Source organism: Lepisma saccharinum, chromosome 20 (assembly GCF_977018435.1).
Source record: "Lepisma saccharinum chromosome 20, izLepSacc3.1, whole genome shotgun sequence".
NCBI classification, from domain to species: Eukaryota; Metazoa; Arthropoda; class Insecta; order Zygentoma; family Lepismatidae; genus Lepisma; species Lepisma saccharinum.
The window spans coordinates 31,875,548-31,896,782 of record NC_139248.1 but is presented as its reverse complement, the minus strand read 5'-3'; the positions used below and the strand labels follow the sequence as shown (position 1 = coordinate 31,896,782).

The window sequence follows — 21,235 nt, the reverse complement described above, 5'->3', positions numbered from 1 at the left end:
AAAGTGTTTGAATCAGTCGTAAACACACTTTCTGTTCACGGCTTCCTTCTCGTAATCTGGCACCAACTTTCCATGCGTCTCCGTTGGCGTTTTCCCAAATTTGTAGAAGAATTTGATGTTCACTCGTTGCTCCATTGCACTGACTACGTTCGATAGCACACAGCGGGTTAACTCTAATGGCCACGTGTACTTTACGCTAGGTGGCGCTTCCCGACATGTCTCTGGATAGCCATGTGCATGCACGCGCACTTCACTGATGTTCCTGTTGATATATTGGTTCATTGACCGAACTTTTTAAACACAGGGTGTACGTGTGGCAACCACGGCCCACAGTCAGTCGTCACATCATGTATTAGAGGGAGCTATACCAGGATAGAATCGTGATTTACAAATCAAAATTAATCTTTCTAGCATTATGTACATGGGTAACAAATATATTATACTAGCGTCGTCTATTGAACAATTGTTCTCCGATAAACAGTAAAAAGGAAGTACAGTGTCCTGCTATAAGCAGTACGAACGCTCCTTCAATGTGTTGCAATGTGAGAGCCTGTGGCAGTTGGTTCTCACACGAGTTGTACTCGTTAATCAACGAGTACTCGAGAGGTTGATAGCGATCAGAGGCTTCTCGCTCCCAATAAGTAATCAACCCAGAAGCAATCAGTCGCTTGAGGAACCCATCGAAGAGTTGAACGAGCGGGGAACCTCTTTGGAACCTGAAACCGATCGAGTACCTCAATACACTTTCTCTCATCAAGTACAGATTCTCCACTGCTGCAGTTTCTAGGGAAGGGACGTTGCAAATTCTACCGGAAGCGAGCCTTTCTGTCACCACAGCCGCTTCTCTTCTTCTTAGCAACTCGTTGAACTCCTTCTGGTCAGCAACTGAATGATATCTCTCTGTCAGTGCCTTCAATGCTGGATTACACGATTCTTCAAGCACTTTCACGAATGTTTTCATGTGCGTTATCCACTGCATACCAGTGTTTAGCAAGTCTAGCAAGGTGTCTATTGGAGCTTCGTACACTGGACATGTCAGGAACGATACAAGATTACAGTCGTATGCGGTAGTAATCAAAGTGGATGTGAAATAGCACCAAATCAACAAGTGTCTCAGGTGTGATTGCTTCACGTCCGGTACTCCCAATCCAAACACCACCCTTACAGAATTCGTAAGAGAGTAGCCGTACTCTGGGTAAGGACTACATTGGTTCGAGGATGGTACACATGTACCAAGCATTGCAAATGTACTAAAAGAAATACATGCTAATAAAACAAACCCAAGGATAGCCGCCCAAACAGTGGCTTGCAGCGGAGAAAAGGCAGACCATGTATTCCGAACTTGATGAGGTTTTGGTGTTAAAAAACTCATGCTTCCTTCCGTATAAGCTACACTGAAATCCATATATTTGCATCGCGTCTCCGTAATGAACAGTCCGCTCAGATAAATATGATTATTTCCCCTCGAACTTCTTCTATAATATTCAGCCTGAGATTCGTTCTTGATTAGAGTACGTTTCGGGGTAGTGATGTTCCAAATTATATTGAACTTTCTTCCAAATTCCACAGCAATTTTGTATTCCAAACCTCCATAACCTCCCTTTCGTTTTACCGTGTAGGGAACGTTCTGAAACAAAGCTGCATTTATATATTTGCCATTTATATCCATCATCAACTTGTCTTTTCTTAAGTTCATATCTTCAAGGAATTTACCACTATCCCACAGGGAAATAACCTGATAATGACCAGCTTGGAAATTGTCTTCCAAAGAATGTGAGAGCACTTGATATTTACATAAATTAGAATTGCTTAAACTGTTAATTTGGCTTACAATATACATATATGGAAATAATTTAATGAAGGGGAACTTTAAAACATATTGCAGAGTTTCGTTTTCTTTATCTTCTAATATAATAATCCTTCTCAATCGTCTCTGAGTTGAAGCTTGTGTGCTTTCGTAGATGGAAATCAACGCCTTAGAGATGTTACTTGTAGCTAGAATGAATGTAGCGCAACCAAAGTTCACTGCTGTCAAGATGTATTGTTCTGGATCCACCCCATCTTCATTGCTTCTACCAAAACTCAATGATGAAAAGTCCACATTGCCATGCACAATGTTCAACAAGATTGCTGACTCCTGAACAACACAAACACAAAATTTCTCTTGAAGGTAGTGCTTTATCATTGAATTCAACATGTCTTGCAAACAACCCTTAAACGACGGTGTATTATTTAGAAATGATTCTCCTGGATTCAGCATGTAGCACAAAATAATACAATACGATTTCATGATTGTCATTTGTTTACCTGAAAAGAAAAAAAAAATAATGTTTATAGTAAAAATGCACATAACATTGATTCACATTAAATTTTTATAACCACGCTCTGCATTACTGTAGGAACGAAGTCAGCCAATGAAGCTTCTTGTTAAAACATCTCTGGGCCAGCTGAGTTAATGATATGCCAATACGGAAGCAACTGCCTGTCACACAGAGACGTAGCCACTGAATGGGCGAGGGAGGGCGCCTACCCACCGTGAAAATGTCCGAGAACACATTTCTATCCGAGAGATTTTGATGTAAGTATTTTCACAAGTTAGCTTCGTGTTTATGTATAACTATGAACAACATCCTGTGACTCGAAATGTCTTTAATACAATTCATAGCTCAAATTCCTTTCACAATTGACTGATATTTCTGTAGTGTTGACCTGTTGATTTAATTGAGTTGATGATTACAATGCTTTACGTTGAGAAAATTTTAATGTATTTTACCACGTGAAGAATAATTGTGAATTACGGAATTTCATGCTGAAAAAAAAATTGGATTATTGGCCCACCCTTCTATATGACAAAATCTATGATTTCTAGCGCCACCTTGATGAGCCATCGACTCACGATCTCGGCAGCGAAAGATACGAGTACTAGTCCGAGTCCTGACATGTTTAACCTTAGTCATTTTCGCGATGGGCTGAAAGAGGCAATTTTTAATGGCGTTAATTAGTAAAAATAATGAAAATAAGCTCGATTTTTTTTTTTTGATTTGATTTAGTTTATTTTACTTCGCGTTTTGTGCCTCTTGGCTAATTTGCGAAGATGGGGATGAGTGATGAAAGTGATGAATGGACATTCACAAACAACCAAGCCCGACCGGGATACGAACCCGGGACCCTTGGTGTCGCAGCGCGATGTGCTAACCACTCGGCCACTGGGTCGGGCGAAAAAAAAATAATAAGCTCGAAAATAGCGTTGTTATACATTGTGAGTCAAAAGTCAGGTTGCATAAGGATTTATAGTAAGTATATCTTCAATGTGTGCACCTTGAACATGAATGTATTTGTGCACGCGACGTTTCCAGTTCTCCATAACCTTTCGCAGAACGTCCGGCATAATCATGTCTGCACATTACTTCAGATGCTGGATGTTCTGAGTCTGAACTAAGTAGACGAGCACCTGTAAATGACCCCGAAGGTAAAAATCCATTGGTGTCTGGTCTGGAGACCGCGATAGCCACTTAGGAGAATCACCTCCACCCTTTCGTCAGAATCTTTCTTCACTCACAACCGGAAACTTCCTATGTACCTGACTTTTGACTCACCCTGTATTGAAATTTTAATGCTTTGGAAAATACTATATCACTTCCCTGCCTCGAAATTATTATAAACAATATATTGTATCGACAAGCTTTTACAGCATATAGTGCAGTGTTTCCCAACCACCGGGCCGCAACCTGACACCTGACCCTATCATAAATTCTACCTGGCAGTGAGAGGTTTTTCTGAAATTGGCAATTTTAGTTTACTTTGTAGTGAATATATTCTGGTCAGTGGCGGCGATTAGGGGAGCGAGGAGGGCAGGTGCCCTCCCAAATTTTCGGCACTACAAAGGGAAATATACGAGATTGAAGAGAGAGAGAGAAAGAGATAAGAGAGAGGGAGAGGAAGAGAGAGGTTGAGAGAGGGAGAGAGAGTTGTTCTAAATATAACGACTAATGTCGCTGGATCAGTTTAGAATTCCTTAGAAATATTCAGAGCAAAAGCCCGTAAATATTTCTCAAACAGGATTCAAGTTACAAAATGTTGGAGGCCATTCTATTTTCTCTTTATCATATCTACAGGTCTTACACTGTACATATGTTTTTATTGTTTGATAAAAGGTATAGTTTAAAAAGTACTGCTTCTGAGAGCTTTTAAAGTGTAATTTTGAGGCATTTGAAAACATGTTTAGTAGGAGTTTTTTAGCTCGTTATTCTCAGGCTAGAACACAGAGAAAATTAAATGCATCAGATCTGTTTGATGCACCAGAAACGCATTCATCAACTGATGATTTTTTTGGCCTTTACAATGAATGAGGTTTATAGTTGGATGCATTTTTCTATATCTTAAGGGGAAGAGTGACAATTTCGCACCAGTTGTGCATTTATTTCAATATCGTCCGAATCTGTGTTGCCACAATATGAGGGCACAATTTCCCTTTCCAAGGGGCAAAATTTCCCTCTTTGGACCAATTTTTCCCTTCACCTAAGCAAATTATATAATAATAATAATAATAATAAGTAGTAGTATTAGCAGTATTATTAGGGTGGTGGTGGAAGCAGTAGTAGTACGTAGTTAAGTATTCCGTTCAATTCGTTATTCGTTTGAATAAAAAATATTTTTAAGAAATTTCACATTTCAGTTTCATCACTTCCTGACCAGATGTCCCAGGTTTGAATCCTGGTCAGGATTCCATTTCATAGTTAATCCTCATTGTTACTAGTTATCCAAAGATGCATAGAAGCAACGTACAATAAACTTAAAGGAGCAGAAACAAGTAGGAAGTGCAAAATAAGTAAATAACATAAAAATGTGGATATGAAATTCGAAATTAACATAAAATATAATAATGTAGTCAGATGACCTTAAAATTTCCATGCAATTGTGGTGTTTTTAATCGAAATTACCTTTTCCCTTTTGGCTAAAATTTCGGTCCGAATTTCCCTGCAAAAGGGAAATTTCCCTTCTGCTACTGAGGAAAAAAGCTGGTGTTCAATAGAGTATGAATTTCTCCACATGTTATTATTAAGCTAGATACAATGTTTAAAAAATACGATGAATAACAATTTTCAGAAACCGATGTATTCCTTATGGAGAATAAACTTCAACTTCAAGTTATGGCTAAACAAATGGAAGTTTCGACTTTTCCGCCTGTCAATTACTACTTCAGTCTGTCCTTCTTCCGTTGATATCTCTTTCTATGACATTGGAAGTTTGATATTCCCAAGAGAACAAATCAAATAATACTTCCATAAGCTCAATGCACGGACATCCTGGCAGTGTTGCCAAACCTAATGCTCGTAAAAGAGCTAAATTTCACCGTAAATGGAGTAAAAACTTTCAAGGAACTAGAAACATTATTACGTCCTCTGCACGTCAGCCAAGGCGCTATAAAGAAAATTAGCTGGGGAAGTAAGATGTGTCGAGGCGACGAAACAAATATAACAATATCACGTGCACAATGTATAATTATGGCAAGAATTGGTATATGTAAGCCGGAGCCAGTGATGGCACCATAGTGGGGCAGGGAGGCGTTCACCCCAGTTCACAGCCAAACGAATGAACGAAAGAGTCAGACCTGGCTCAAGAATAGCTAAGTTGGCAACAGTGCTCTAGCCGCCGCAGGGGAATGGCCACGTCGAGATATTTCCTTCTGCGCTGAACTGTATTTCGTTTTTTGATGCACCTTCATGCTTCTTTCTCGATGATAAGCGTAATTTGGTCTGAGCTGCGGACTTGATGAATTTTTCTTTCAACTAATGCCCTTAATTTTCTGTGTGTAGCAGGAGAGACGATAACTCTCTTAAAAGGACACACAGCTTGATGCAAATGTATCTTTTCTTCGGATTTTTCAATTTAACTATTACGAAGTGTTCCGGTTCAGTTAACAAAACAACTAGAAGAAACACTTCTGCAAAAAATATAAAGATAATTATGTTCGTACTTTTTCCCAAAATATAAATCTTACGTCATTTATTTAAGTGCCAGTATGCAATACCTATTCCCTAAATTTAGATTTTATGGTTCATTATTCTATAAAACTTAAGAAAAAACAAATAATATAAAATTTAGTATCATCTCCTGTGTATTTCTAATTTTATTTACAAAACGTACACTTTCTTTTGGTGTGCATAATTGTTTTTTAGGCTTGAAAAACTGAATTTTGATTGCACCTCCATCTATTGAGGGTATGAAGCATTATATGTTTCATTAATAGACTTCGGATTTTTAGATTCTAAAAAGTGTGCTTTTAGGTTTCTAAAATAGGCTCTAAAAATCCTAACATAAGTTGTAAAAATCCTGAAATAGGATCTAAAAGTATTAAATTAGGCTCTAAAAATCCTGACGTACGTTCCAAAAAACTTTAAATGGTACAGTGTCTCTCAAAAGTTTTAGAACAACGACATTCCAAACTAGGCAACCCAATTTACACAAGGCATTGGTGGGTTGCGCGTAGTTTGGCTCAATTTCAGGGTTGCCACATGAAATACGTGAAAGAAATAAAAAACAAGTAATATTGTATAAAATTATTAAAAATATCTCAATTATAAGGCAAATTATTTCTGAAAGAAGAAAGAATAGGTCTAGTATGTCATGACTAATGAGTCTACACAAATTAATTTTAAAAAGAGAGGGGAAACGAAAGAGGACAAAGGAGAGGAGAAAAGAAAAATCGAGAGGAGAAGAGGAAAAATAGAGGAGGGAATAAAAGAATGAGAATAGGAGAAGTAGTGAGAATAAAGGAAAAAGATGCGACGAGAGATGAGGAAAATGGAACAAAGAGAAGAGAGGAGGAAAACGAGATAAGAGGAGAAGAGATGACGAGTTTGGAGAGGATAGGAGGAGACGAGAAAAGGGGAGTGGAGAGTAGAGTAAAATAGAGAAAAGGAGAAGAACGAAGAGAAGAGTGCAGTTGAGTCGGAAATCGAAGACAGGAGAGGAAATAAGAGGAGTGGAGAAGAGTGTGATGGAGACAAGAGGCGAGAACAGGAGAGGAGGCAATATGAGATACTGCAGAAGCAGAGGAGAAGGAGGGATGAGAAGAAGGAGAAGGAGAGGAGATGAACACAAGAGACAGGACTAAAGGAGAGAAGAGGTAGTTACAGAAAATATGGTCTCAGCGTCAAGAATTGATGCATTGATCAAATTATCGACATGAAACATTTAATAACATTTTAAAATGTATTAGAAAATGTATTAGATTGGTGCGAAATGCCTTTTCGCTGAATTCATATCAAGACAAAATCTTCCACGTACGATTTTCGATTTTACTTGCGACTATACCACTAAAAACATCAATGTAATTTTCAAATTTAGAAGAATTATCCACTTTTCCTCCACTTCTCAGTTCGTTGCAATGGAGATTTTATACTTTCATATTTCACCCATCGTTAATTCCAAACAGAACCATCATTCCATTTCTCACGGCGTGGACAACGAACACGATGAGAGATGTCTAAAACTTACGAAACGTTTCTACCACCAGAGGGGTTTGAACCTACCACCATCAGGTTGACGATCCTTAACGGTAACCACTACCCTACAAGCTTTCCTTTCCGAACGTATGTAGAAAGATCTGATCAGTGTTAAATGTAGATGCAACTGGCCTCCTGCATGTAATGTTCAAAGAATACTTGATTGTAACAAAAACGAAGGACGTATACATTTAATTGGAATTTGCACATGATGAAAACTGTTCATTCGATATTTGAGCAGGTAGTCTTGCATTTAACTCGAGTTGGAAAAAGGATGTGTTGAATTACCACAAATATAAATAGTTATTTATTAATTTTTGTCAATGTCTTTGAATCCGTATACAATTATCGTCAGAGTATTATAATTCACGATCTTGTAACCTTTATTTTCTATGTGAAAGTATCGCTTTGAACGTGTGAGAATCCATTTACTTGTTTATTTTTTTAGTAAATTCCAGATGCAGAACAATGTGGCCACTTTACACTGCTGTCACAAATAATATTACAATGCTCTTGATTAACAAATGGAGGATTAAAAAAATTAACACCTCGTAAGAAGGATTGAACCTGGAACCGCTAGCAGTCCAGTCGAGAACTCAAATAGAGAAAACATAGCTTGTATACTTGAATTTTTCGAATAATCGGGAATTATGCTTGAATTTTATCTGTTATCCACAGTCTGTGAGGATCATCTTTTATGATGAAAATGATCCTTCAACAGAGACATAGTCAGTGGTGCATATTTGAATGCTGAAGCGTTTCTTCTCAAGACGTGAAAGCCACAGAAGGACCGAACTGACGTGAAAGCGAGAAGACCATATGGATCAAAAGATTGCATTTTGGACTGTGCAGACAGTAGATTGGCGATTTGGTGCCAAAACTGGGAAAAAGGGGGTGGACAAGGACAGCATTAGATGTGCAGGTGACAGTGGCGTCAGGCACTTTGTTTTGTTTTGAGCTTTGAAAAACAGCTTAGACTTGGAGGGGGGCTGGTCGACATAAAACATGTTTCAAGCACGCCAGTTATTGAATTGTTTCGTTCACAAACCGAGTAAATACCTCTGCGACATAAGAAATCCTGTAAAACCTTTAAAAATATATAAAAACCTAAAAAAAGGTTTAATTTAGGCACATAAACCTAACATAGGTTCTAACAAGCAAAATAGGCTATTTTAGGCACTATAAAATTTCGCCAGTTGTTTGGTTTTTTAATGAAACGCTGACATAATTTGCCATTTCTTATTTACCTGCAAAGGAAAAATTAGGTTAAAAGCCTAAAATTCAAGGTCTATTCATTAATAAGAAAGGTTAGTAGGAACCGTATCAGAACAAGGTAGGTAGATAATGAATGAGGCAAGTAATCAATTCGCGATTAAAATTATCCGATACGCCACCTGGTGGGATTTTCCGGAACTACTCTATGTAGGACACTATGCTGTGTTGAAGTCGTTCGAAGCATGGGAAATGTTCGAAAGAGTAACGTCTACTGTTCAGTTTTTTTTTGCTCTAAATCGTTTTGTGGGTCAGGACCAGTGAAAAGTTTACGTGTGTTTCCACCCCGTGGAATCAACAAAATGAAATTTGTAAATAAATCAGGGAAAACAGAATTGATTGACAGAAGATTGGCATGACATTGAAATGTGGCAAGGAAATTACGAAGAATGCACGAGTCTGTTCACGATTCTATTACCATGAAAGTAAAGTTTTAAATTGTTCTTTATGAATAAAACATTATTTTCGAAAACAATGTATTATCAAAGACCTTGTCTGTGGTATTATGTGTGAAATTAGCAACAGGTGCAAGTCGATTAAGTGCGAAGATGAAAATACCTGTAGTTTAAGAATTAATTAATGTATGTAATCATAAAGGTAGCCAGAAATAGAAAATGGGCAAATATTGCTGTTTCATTGAGTAAGTCCTTTTTCAGTGAAGATTGCCTCGATGAAATTGCGAATTCAATTATTATTATCCTGTGTTTTTATTAAACCATCCTGCCTCTGTCTTTGGGGGAAGAACTGCAACAGTACGTTTACATTTTTCTCCTGCCCAAGCTTTGCAATACAGGTGTATTGCTTTATTTTCATATTACGTGCAGATGAAACAGCACTGCCTTGAAGAACCAGTGCGTATACATTAGTTTTGTCTGCGTTTTCCATGTTATTAGTGCCTCCCCGATGGCGTAGAAGTAATGTCGTTGCCTTGTGATCAAGGTGTCTCGGGTTCGATACCCGGTGGAGGCACATGGCACAGTCGTTCGGATCCCACTTTAAACTGAAGGTCCAGTCCCGATTAGCCTTCCTGTGCATAAAAGGGACTTAAAACAACAAATCAATCAATCAGTTTTCCGTGTTATTTTTGCCTATCATCATTAAATGCTTTGCTCTCAGCACAACTTCACCTTAGTTATAGTTCCTGGAATTCACATCCCATTCGCAATATTTAAAAATATCGCGTAATTTAAACGTTTCTTCCATCCCAGCAATGACAACACGCTGCTATTACGTACTACTACTGAATGTAAACAAAGATTTATCCTACATAGAGCGGCCATATTGGAAGCGACACTAGCGCTCAGGTGGTAGCCACTGGCTGATGAGAAATGTTTTCACTTGTCGTATTGAATTTTATTTGGAGGAAGTTTACCAAAATATTTACAGGCCCGTAGCTAGAATTGATCTCTAGGTGGCTCACAGGTTATCAGGGAGAGCTTTGTAAACCAAGCTATGTTTCAAACGTTTTACAGTATTATTATGTGTGTGGTGAGGGGGTCATAGAGTTAATATAAAATATAAAGTTTAGAAATATATATACCATACTCGCGTACTTTCGACGTGGCCTTTGGCCACGTCTTGTACGCTCGCATGCATGACATTCGGCCACGTTGTGGGCGCAATCATCTTATAGATGGGGTTCTTCATAGATCTTAATGACTTTGAAAATGTCTGCATGTTGTATTGGATGATGGGGAACATATGTATAAGTTTGAAAAGTTTAGAAAGTAACATTATGTGTGTATGGGCTCTAATAAGGTACAAATATTCAAACTATTTTTGTCTATTTTCTTCATAATGAACTGAGTAAATAATAACCGTTTCATGATAAGTAGTTGGATGTCTTGTATCAACGAATTGAATAGCGACTAAATTGAAAATGCAATATTTACGTATTTTGTTATTTTCACATTTTTGAACGTAATTGGATAATAACTGTTTTCCGTCATTCCCCTCAAATCCCTACCTTGACTCTGTAATACATTCTGATGCTCGTATTTTGAAATTCGAAAAGTCTAGCATAATTCCCTTACAGTAGTTTCCGGGGTGAACATAAACTTTCTTTAAGTTCCCTAGCAACGTCCGTTTCCATGGACAACAACAGTCACGCAAGCTCTAAGGAATTGCATGTCATTATACCCCCTAAACATTTAGTTAAAACATGCACGATGTAGATATTTACGCATTGAGTATAACAATATATACGTAATTGTATCTGGGCTGAAACTCCTTATTATGTAGATGTCACCCTTGTTTCAGGCACCTTTTCAAAACCATGAGTTCATTCATCTGTGTGCTATTGATCTGTGAGAAATATAATGTATCTCGACAATTAAGAACTGAAGGAAACAATGTGAGCTGCAAAAAATGTCCGTGGCAACGGTTGCTAAGGACGTGAAAAAAGGGCATTTTCACCCTTAAGGAAGGGCCAATTGAGCGATTTTTGAATTTTCTCGGCCTTTAGGGACAATTTCATGGGGGTCGTAATCGGACATTTTTCGCCTCCGGGGCTTCCTTCATGGAGAACATTTATGTCAGTGAGTCAGTCAGTCAGTGGTGGGATTGGGACTATATATTTATTGGACAAATACTATGGTTTTTTCTATATCGTCTAAAATATCTCTTGAAGTATTAATTAACTGCTATTGACATCATCCCTTACTACACACTCCATATTACTTTTAATGATACAGATCGCAATATATGTACGTACAATATTCAATTATAGTGCCTACCGTACATTCAACTCCCAGCCGAAGCAATGAATCTCCTTCTCGTTCCCAAAACTTTGGAGCTATTGACCTTTGACGCAGATGTGGAAGGAATGATTGATTGAGTTGTTGTTTTAAGTCCACTTTATGCACAGGAAGGCTAATGGGGACTGGACCTACAGTTTAAAGTGGGATCCGAACCACTATGTGCCTCCACCGGGCATCGAACCCTGTACCCCTTGATTACAAGGCAATGACGCAACCACTGCGCCATCGGGGAGGCCCTGGAAGGAATGATGGATGATGACATCGAAGCCACAGATTTCTGTCTAAACGGGAGGTCCAACAGGGACAAAGCTTCCCTCGGAAAGAACTTTCTAAAATCTAGAGAATCTTTTAAATATTTGCCACTACTTCGACTTCGGCTCATAAACAAGATCACTTGTATACGCAGAGAGGGGGGCTGATGGGGCTGCAGCCCCTCCAGAAATTTTGAGAAAATAAAAGAATTAAAATGAAAAAGCAAATATCTCGAGGATAACGAAAAATGTAAATGCAAACTGCCCTTAAAATGAGTCCCAATTAACATTTTTGCCTTTGCACAACTTTCAAAACGAATGTTAAAGACGGCAATTTTGAAATATTTTTTACTGTATCCCCCCGCGCCCCAGAAAGCAGCTATATAATATCCACCTTTACAATTAAATCCCCCTCCGAAACAAAATCCTGTGTAGGCCAGTGAGCAAAGATGAACGAATGTAATAGCTGCTGTTCATGTTCTGTGACTTTATACTTTAAGTTGTGACCAAAATAGTATCTGCTGTCTTCCTTTTCACTCTTCATAGTTTTACGTAATGTCAAGGGGGCTGACAGCAGTGCCAATGGGGCTTAGCCCCCTCTGCACCCTATCTGGCTACGGGCCTGAATTTTGGCTCAGGATTATAACGTAAGGTAAAAATGAAAAATCAAAAGTAGTTCATACACGTACAGTGGGATCCACGAGTATTACCGTGCAAATTGTCCATCACCATGTTCGTACACCTTATTTGACCCAATAAGAGCTTCAAGAATTAAAAGAAAACTCAAAACAAGCCGTTGACAACTTCTGCACCTGCATACAATAAAAATCCATCGCTTAAAAACACATAGGATGTGAGAGAAAAATTAATGAAAATAGTCATGAACAATACGCCGGGCAATACTAGTAGAATGAGATGTATCTGAGATAATTTAGGATGTGCAGATGCATTAGCCCCCTTCCTCCTGAAAGCCATGACTAAGCATTCTGAAAAGGGATGCCATTGTTATGTTGTTATATCCCAACGAAGAAAGAGAAGTTCGAGCAACATAAAATAAAATGCTTCAATAATGTCCTTTCCAGACTGGCAAAGAATGCAAAGAAAATGTTTAGTGTAAAATAGCCTAATTTAGCCTTACAACACAAAAAGTTTCCCACCTGGGAATATTATCGACTTGATGGGTAATTCATAATAGGAGCGCAGAGCTTGTGAAGTTGCCTACCTTGGCTCCTCACCACGACCCCCAGGTGCACCGACCTCGGCCGATCTCCCTCCGTGCGGTTCGGTCTGTAAGGTTAGGTTAGGTTAGGAAGAAAACGAGAGTCATATGGTGATGCTGGAAGTTGGACAGGCGTCTCAATCAGAGACTTCAGCGTTTGAAAGAATTCTTTACAAGAGGAGACAATCACCTAATGGCATATTTAGATGATGCATCATAGCTATTGCATCCACAAAGAAAATTGAAATAAATAACACGTGTAGTATGAGCCCAAGAAACACGCGATAAATTCATGTTATATAAAAGTAGCCTGGTGTTTTATTACATTAATAATAATGACCCTTCATGTCGATAATATTCCCTGGTGGGAAATTTTTTTGAGTGTAACGCGTAACAGGATAAGGCGAAATGGGATGTCCCGTTTCGCCTTAGAAAGTTAGTATCACATAAATCACTTGAAATTTTATTGGGGGAGGTGAAAACGTAATTAGGCGAAATAGGATAAGGCGAAACGGGCTGTAATCGTTTCATCTACTCTAGATTTTAACCCATCAAAAATCTAATGAGAATTCAAAAACGCCATTGATATGCAAGAAAAATTGAATAAATGAAATAATTCATGCTCTTTGTTTTATCCAATGAGAGGTTGAAGAATTAAAGCAAAACACCAGACAATATGCTTACAGCCTATGTACAGTGGTACATACAGCCTATGTACGAGTAGTACCTTGCAAATTGTCCATCGCCATGTTCGTGCACTCTGTTTGACACAATAATAGCTTCAGGAATTAAGAGAAAACTCAAAACAAGCTGTTGACAACTTCTGCACCAGCATACATAAAAAGCCATCGCTTAAAAACACACAGGATGGAAGAAAAAAATGAAAATAAGTCATAGACAATTTGGACGGTAATACTCATGGATCCCACTGTACCAACATACTTTAAAATCGATTTCCTATAGATACATACAATGCAAGGAAAGAATTCATTAAAATAATCACGTAAAATTTACCGTGCGCTGGTTCCCGTGGCGGAGCGGTTAGCGCATCGCGCTACAAAGCCAAGGGTTCCGAGTTCGAATCCCGGCCTGGGCATGGATGTTCGTGAGTGTCCATTCATCAATTTCATCACATCATCACTCATCCCATCTTCGCAATTAGCCAAAAAGTGGCACAAAAGTAAAAGAAAGTAAATTAAATCAAGACTAATCAAATTTAACGTGCAATATTTGTGCATTCCACTATACATACATCAAGTGAGAAATTTCAATTTGTATTAAATTTAAATAAAATCGCACTTACCACAAACCATCTTTCCAGGAGTACGTGCGGAATTTCACAGACATTTCAGTCGACGTTGAAAGACGTAAAGACATTTTACACATGCACTTATGGACATTTCTGAAAAATGGTTTATAACACTGGCACATGCTTCATTGGAAGTTCTTATACTCGCACAAACCCTATGAGAATACTTATTTAACGTAACTACGTCCCAACATGTTCACATCACGTAGCGCATTCAAGTCTACTAATTTGCTTTACTTTTGCTGACAATCATTATGAATGAAGCAAGCAAATAAATCGAAAAAAATAAACAGACAGAACACCTGCTATCACATGTTATTTCACAATGCCGTGCTAGCTCGTATGACAATTTCGTATATATAAAGAAAGATAGCGAAGTCTTACATGACAAAGGAAATTACAACCATAAGTTATCACGCTATAGATCGTTATCAACTTCGCTCTGGTGGTAGGTGTCTGTGTTATTGAGTTGGGATACTATTATATCGAAGGTATCCAATCTATCTATAATTTATTTGGTTTTGAGACTGTGCAAATGTTGCAGGGGAAGTAAATGTTTCCCTAACCCTGATGAAAACGTGCGGGTAGCAAGTATTATCAGAGGAAGTAATTATATCGATACTATTTGTTTCAAGGCACCACGTAATAATATCCTTCTATCAGTTGCTACATTGTAATGTTTATCGTGCTATCGTATTATGCCCCCAACTACCAGGAATCTGTATTAAGTATGTTATGTTTTTTAGCCAATCGCATGTCGTTGATATTCCATTCGACCATTTTAAACGTCTTAGACAACCACGAACACTTACGTACTACCAAGGTTATTACAAGTTGTGATTGAAGTGTGTAATATATATATATATATATATATATATATATATATAAACATTTTAAAATCAAGCTATGAGATAGAAGAACAATATGTTCAGTAGTCTGTTGTTTCATTACGAACGAGTTGATTTAGTGTCTCGGACCAAGACCACCTTGGAGGTTCAGAACGCAGCGCTCACTCATGACGTCATCATCTAGAGGCGATCATCTGAACGCTGTAAACCCCTTGTCATAGGAAGACAATTTTTTGTCGTAGAGAATTAACGGGAGTTAAATTTTTACATTGGCCCCTCCAGTAAATATAGTTAGAAGAAAAATAGCCGGCCTCCGTGGCGGAGAGGTTAGCGACACCAAAAATGACAGAAATGTGAAGTAAATTAAATTAAATCAATCAATCATTCAAGAATGTTGAATATTTACACCAAAAGTTTTATTTTATACATAAGAATTCCTATCATAGCACAAAGAATGGGTTGAAAATCGTTAGAAATTTCCTGGCTTAAATAAATTAAACATTGTATTTCTTTGTGAAATATTATCCCAAATATTTGTCAGCTACAATAAAATTAGTTTCAGTTACTTATAACTTTCTAACTTTTGTAAGAGATGTATAAATCAATCGAATAAGTTAAAATTCCTCATGTTAGGTTGACATAAAATTTTCGTAACCAATTAATTTATCTTTAACTTTTCCCAAAACTAATCAACCAGATATGCACAAATGGACATTATACAATGTCGATATCAAAAACTTAATCTCCAACATTGCTTCTCAAAACTTCATGGCGGTTATCACCTCCAGATGCTGACGTCAGACACGTGACCAGAGTCAACCATTAGGGTTTCTCCAGATAGAGAAGAAAATGCTTGGACACCATGCTGTACGCATGTTGAAGGTTTTTAAACCTCGGTTTATGTTATGTAGATTATGTATTTCATTTCGTCCACCCACGCTTTCATTCGGCATTTAGACGCCGACGGATGTAAGTGACCTAACTGTCTCTTTAGCCATATTTTCATTTGTGCTTTGCATTTTCTAGGGAGTGGCGGCGCTGCCACTATGCTAAACCTTATCTACCAAGGGTAAGTAAACTGTCCTTGCCCCCTCTCCCAAGTTTTGACACCTTGCCCCACAGTTTTGACACCTTGTTCTCCCAGTTTTGGAGCCCAATCGCCTAAACGTGTCACATACTCATACTTTTTACTTTGCCTCTCATTATCGTCATAAATTTTTAATTTACCTAGCACAGTACAGTTTTGCGATAATGTCCTTTAAGGACAAAGTAAGTGGTAACGAGGCATATTACATTGTGATTGAGTTTCGTACCATTGTGCACTCTATGTTGAAAATTCAAGAACATTAGATTGAAAACAACATATTTCCAACAACGCTCCCCACTTTTTATTTTTCTCTATCTGCACTAACAAGAAGTTACCCTATGTTGATGGACTTTTAAATCACCCTGTATGTGCAATGCGTATAACATGTATACTGTTTACGGTGTATATACGTATATGACCCCTCAAACATCACTCCTTCATTTGAATTTATTATGTACCTGCAACGCATTCACAATAATTTACATAAAATTACCGTCACTAAAATGAAATTACGTGAAATAATTATGTACTTACCTATAAGTTGACATTCATTTTTCGGGGGGGGGACGTGCTCCACTTGCTCCCCCTTCCGGACGAACATATATATATATATATATGTATATGTGTGTGTGTGTGTGTGTGTGTGTGTGTGTGTGTGTAACTTAACCATCTTAAGTGTTAGATTCGCTTTCTAGCCAAAGAGGTTTCCGGTTTGTGGTCAGTCTATTCTTTGCGATTGTCCTTTCAACAATTTCATCTCATCACCATCGTCATCAGAATTAGACAAAAAGTGACAAAAAAGTGATGCAAAATAAGAAAGTGACAAATAAACACAAACAGCGTGTTTAGGACTGTATCAATATGAAACAGATAATTCGAGACGACAACGAACCGAGATACTTCGAGACTTGTCAAAACGAGACATACACAAGACCAAGGCTTACTGTCCGAGACCCCAGGCAGAGTAATCGCGACTGGACCCACAGTTGAGAGTAAGATTCGAACCACTGTGAAATATGCCCTCACCGGGTGTCGAACTCGGGATCCTTGATTGCAAGACGCCATCGTAGAGGCCACACCTTTGGTCCGTGTCGAGACAGAGAGAAATATGATGCATAATTGTTCATGTAAATGCACTGGGGCCTCCCCGGCAGCGCAGTGGTAGCGTTGTTGCCTTGTAATCAAGAGGTCCCGGGTTCGATACCCGGTGGAGGCACAGTGGTTCGGATTCCACCTTAAACTGTAGGTCCAGTCCCGATTAGCCTTTCTGTGCATAAACTGGACTTAAAACAACAATTCAATTCAATCGCTCGCAGGGCCAAGTCAAATTTGTTTTTATTTTGTGCATGGCAATCTATTGCTTGAGCCAGGGCCCTGCAGTGCCTGTATCACCCAACATCTTGGTCTTGAAGCCAGTGGGCGGAGCTTATGGTCTGCGTAAGATGGCCGTGTCTACTTCAACTGACAGGAGAACATTGCATTGCTTGCTGCTAGGCTTCAACTACAAACTTTCGTGCGCGTGTAATTATCTGTGGATTTGAAAGCTGAAGTGTATTTTGTTAGGTGTAAAACCTAGAAATAAGTACGTAGTTAACTACCACTCACCACTTTAAGCTCGTAATTAGTGGGCGCTGCGACGCCAAGGGCCCCGGGTTCTAATCCCGCTCGGGCTTGGTTGTTTGTGAATGTCCGGCTCTCCACCCGCACCGCAAGGTCTGTGATCCCTTTCCGCCACCACAGAGCAGAAAGATAAATAAACAAACTTTGTTTTCTTTCTCCGACATCAGGGCTTTTCTGTAACTGATGTCCATTCTGCCACTCAATGGCTTAGGGTTAATTAATATTACGTAATTAGGAGAATCCACTTCACACCAGAATCGTTGCTAGATTTTGGGGGCAAAAATTGTCTGAAGTACTTTTAACATATATTGTTATTTGTCCAAAACACTCAAGAAATTAAGTACATTATTATTTACGAAATTCTGTCGATCGGAATTTGTTTCACTGCAACTTTTCTTCTTATCTTCTTGTAATTCTCTTGAAAACAGACAACTTCCACAGTGTGCAGAGGACATCAAGGCCAAATAATTCGATTCTACGAACAGTTGAAAATGGCATTTTCTATCTCACATGTGTCCAACCCCATTTAATAGCTTCTTGGTTGCCACTGGCATTTACTATTTGTACTGTCGAATTAGATTCTAAAAGCGAAAATACACCATAGAAACAATATTACGCCAGCAGACACACTGCCAGGGTGAAGTTACTTAGCCGTTCCCTTCAGATAATTTATTTACAGGGTTTGGACTGACTCCAAAGTCCTTGACAACTGGAGGAGACAGGAAAACAAGGCTAGGACTGTCATTGGAAATAAATGATTTTTTAAAAAAGCTTTCAAAACCTGGAAAGGTCAGGGGAATTAAATGATTTTTGCTTGGCAGAATTTGTAACCGGAAACACGTTTCGTTTTATCTTCCCAACAATCTTCCTTTTTGGGTAATATTGCTTATAAAAAGGTTCTTTCATTTATTTTCAAAAATGTTCAACAAACGTAATTAATTTGATTAACTCTTACTTTTTTAGCATGTTAAATCATTTCCAGTTATGTAAAATACCTGGAAAAGTCAGGGACTTTGCAAAGTGGGTGTGAACCCTCCTCTATCAACCCCACACATATATGTTGCTTTTCGTAGGCTATTTGAATTGTTTGCATTATGCATACATGTAGTCTACCCGTATCATACAATTTTTCTTTTCACTCTCTGACAAAAACAAATGTGAGGGTCAACTGCAAATATTTGTCACGTGGTTGTATACATATAGGTTAGAAAATGCTGTTCTTCAATATTTCGTAGCAAATTAGCAAATTTCTCTAACCACCCTCTCCCATACACCCATCCCACATACACACACACACACACACACACACGCACGCACCCCCCTCCCACACACACACACACATATATATATATATATATATATATATATATATATATATATATATATATATATATATATATATTGTATAATATGAGATAGAATTTATGAAAATTAGCCTATGGGTCTGCCCCCCCCCAAAAAAAACCTAGGCACGGGCCCGATCTACAGCACAGTGTAGTAAGTTCACGAGACAAGAATTCTTATCATTCTATAGATAAAAAAGGAGAGATTTGCAATCTAAATATTGTGATGTAAGTGACTAAAGAGAAAGGTATTTATTTTAATAATAATATTTCCTCTCCCTCACCCAATATAAGCAGTAAGTAACTTGATCAACCCGTACAAATTCTGTCATTCAAAGTTTTTTTCTTGTAAATGTCTCCTTTACAACGCCAATTTGGAATAACATATGTGCAAGTGCAAACAAACACTGAATAGTGAACTAAAATAACTTCAAATTAGTAGTACAAGCTTTAAATATTATCTATCTTGCAATATTGTAAATTTGTGAGATAATTACATATTTAATAAAGTTCCTGTGCTGTACGAAATTAAAATTATAATTGATAACTTCTTTTAGTTCCACCTAGTGAACATCTTGAAATCACACTACACTTTTTTTTTCCGCAGAAACGTATTAAATATTACAACAGAACACTGCTGAGAATATTTCTCCTTTTCACGAAAGGATGAAATATATAATATTTTGATACTCTTTCTGCGAAACAATATACTTATATTTACATTAATAATAACGAAGAAAATAAATGAAAGACATCTAGAACATGCTTCTGCGTGTTTACATTTTCATGCAATACTTCTAATAACCTTGCAATTTAACAACGTTACGAGATAACTTCAAGTAGTTCGATTGGGACCTGGTGGCGGCGCTAGAGTCAATCAAAATAGAATGTGGCTTGTAGCTGTCCAATCTTCTATAGGGGCAGAGTTTTGGTAATAGAACGTTTTCCATATAATTTTCGTATACTTTTGTTTTTGTGATAGAAATCAATTTTAATGCGAAAAGTTTGTAATTAAACGAAAGCACTGCATATAATTAATTTCCGCCACTTCTAACTACGTTTAGTCAATTTGCACGTATAATTTATTATACGCGCAAATCGCCTGAACGCAGTTACAAACCATTCGGAAAGCGAATGGTACGGGACAAGATAGTGTTTTGTCGTTTCGAGCAATCTTCGAGTTCTTGCGCATAGCGTTCGTCTTCTGTTTTTTCCCCGACGGTGCTGCCGTCGGTGGTCACGAGGAAGCGACCTTCCAATGCCGCCATACTGTCAACCATATTTAACCCGCAGCTGTAACATCTTGTAGTAGTATGTCTATGGGGCAGAGAATTGCATTGTAAATGCATGATTGTGGGAACTGATAAATACTGACAATAGTTCAACAAACTTTGCAGATCTTTCAATATAGTTTGGATTTCGAACCATGAATGTAGTAGAACCTGAATGCAGTCAGAACTGCGTCACAAAGGAAGAAAAACTGGCAGAAGCTGTGAAATGTTTAAAGAGGAAAATACTTCAGGAAGTGTTCTTCAAGCGATTACACTTGGACGATAACACAGTTGAGAGCCAAGAGGCAAGAAGGCAAGTATTTGTTTCAATATATCATTTTTAATGACACGATGTACTGACGATTTTTAACAAATAAGTGCTTTGCAGTAATATTTCTCGAAGAAAGAAAATTCGAAACGAGAGTGTAACATAATAGTGACGTTAGTTGCTTGGTAGGAATGGGAGAATGTCAAGTTCCTAACCAGTTGCATTCAAAACAAATATGTGCAAGGGCAAAACTCGGAGTAAGAACAGTTAGAAATTGATAAGTTATTCGAAAGTGTACCTCGATTTTACGCATTAATCCATGAAAACTTCCTTTCTTACAACTTAGCAATGACTGACAAATATTGTAAACACAGAGATGTTTGTTATTTTTAGAATTGCTATAAATAGTTTTGGAGGTTATGGAAAGTTAACATATCTCTTGTACTTTTAACTGTATTGAATATACTGTAGATTTCTTAT

General features: G+C 37.9%; 2 protein-coding genes across 2 annotated transcripts in view; one reads left to right on the top strand and one right to left on the bottom strand.

The window, feature by feature from the left end:
- Positions 1-442: 442 nt before the first annotated feature.
- On the bottom strand, positions 443-1,240 carry LOC146003414 (uncharacterized). The gene has a single exon (XM_083141698.1). The coding sequence runs from the start codon at positions 1,238-1,240 to the stop codon at positions 443-445; it is 798 nt and encodes a 265-aa protein (XP_082997824.1).
- Positions 1,241-20,553: 19,313 nt separating this feature from the next.
- The window catches only part of mei-W68 (meiotic W68), a 61,960-nt gene continuing 61,278 nt past the window's right edge, over positions 20,554-21,235 (top strand). Inside the window, exon 1 of the mRNA XM_083142314.1 lies at positions 20,554-20,800. Within this exon, the coding sequence (XP_082998440.1) occupies positions 20,643-20,800 (158 nt within the window). The 5' untranslated portion in view covers positions 20,554-20,642. The remainder of the gene's footprint in view (positions 20,801-21,235) is intronic.

Excerpts from the sequence above, each read along its gene's own strand:
- LOC146003414 (XM_083141698.1), bottom strand. The coding sequence starts at position 1,240 with ATGCTTGGTACATGTGTACCATCCTCGAACCAATGTAGTCCTTACCCA.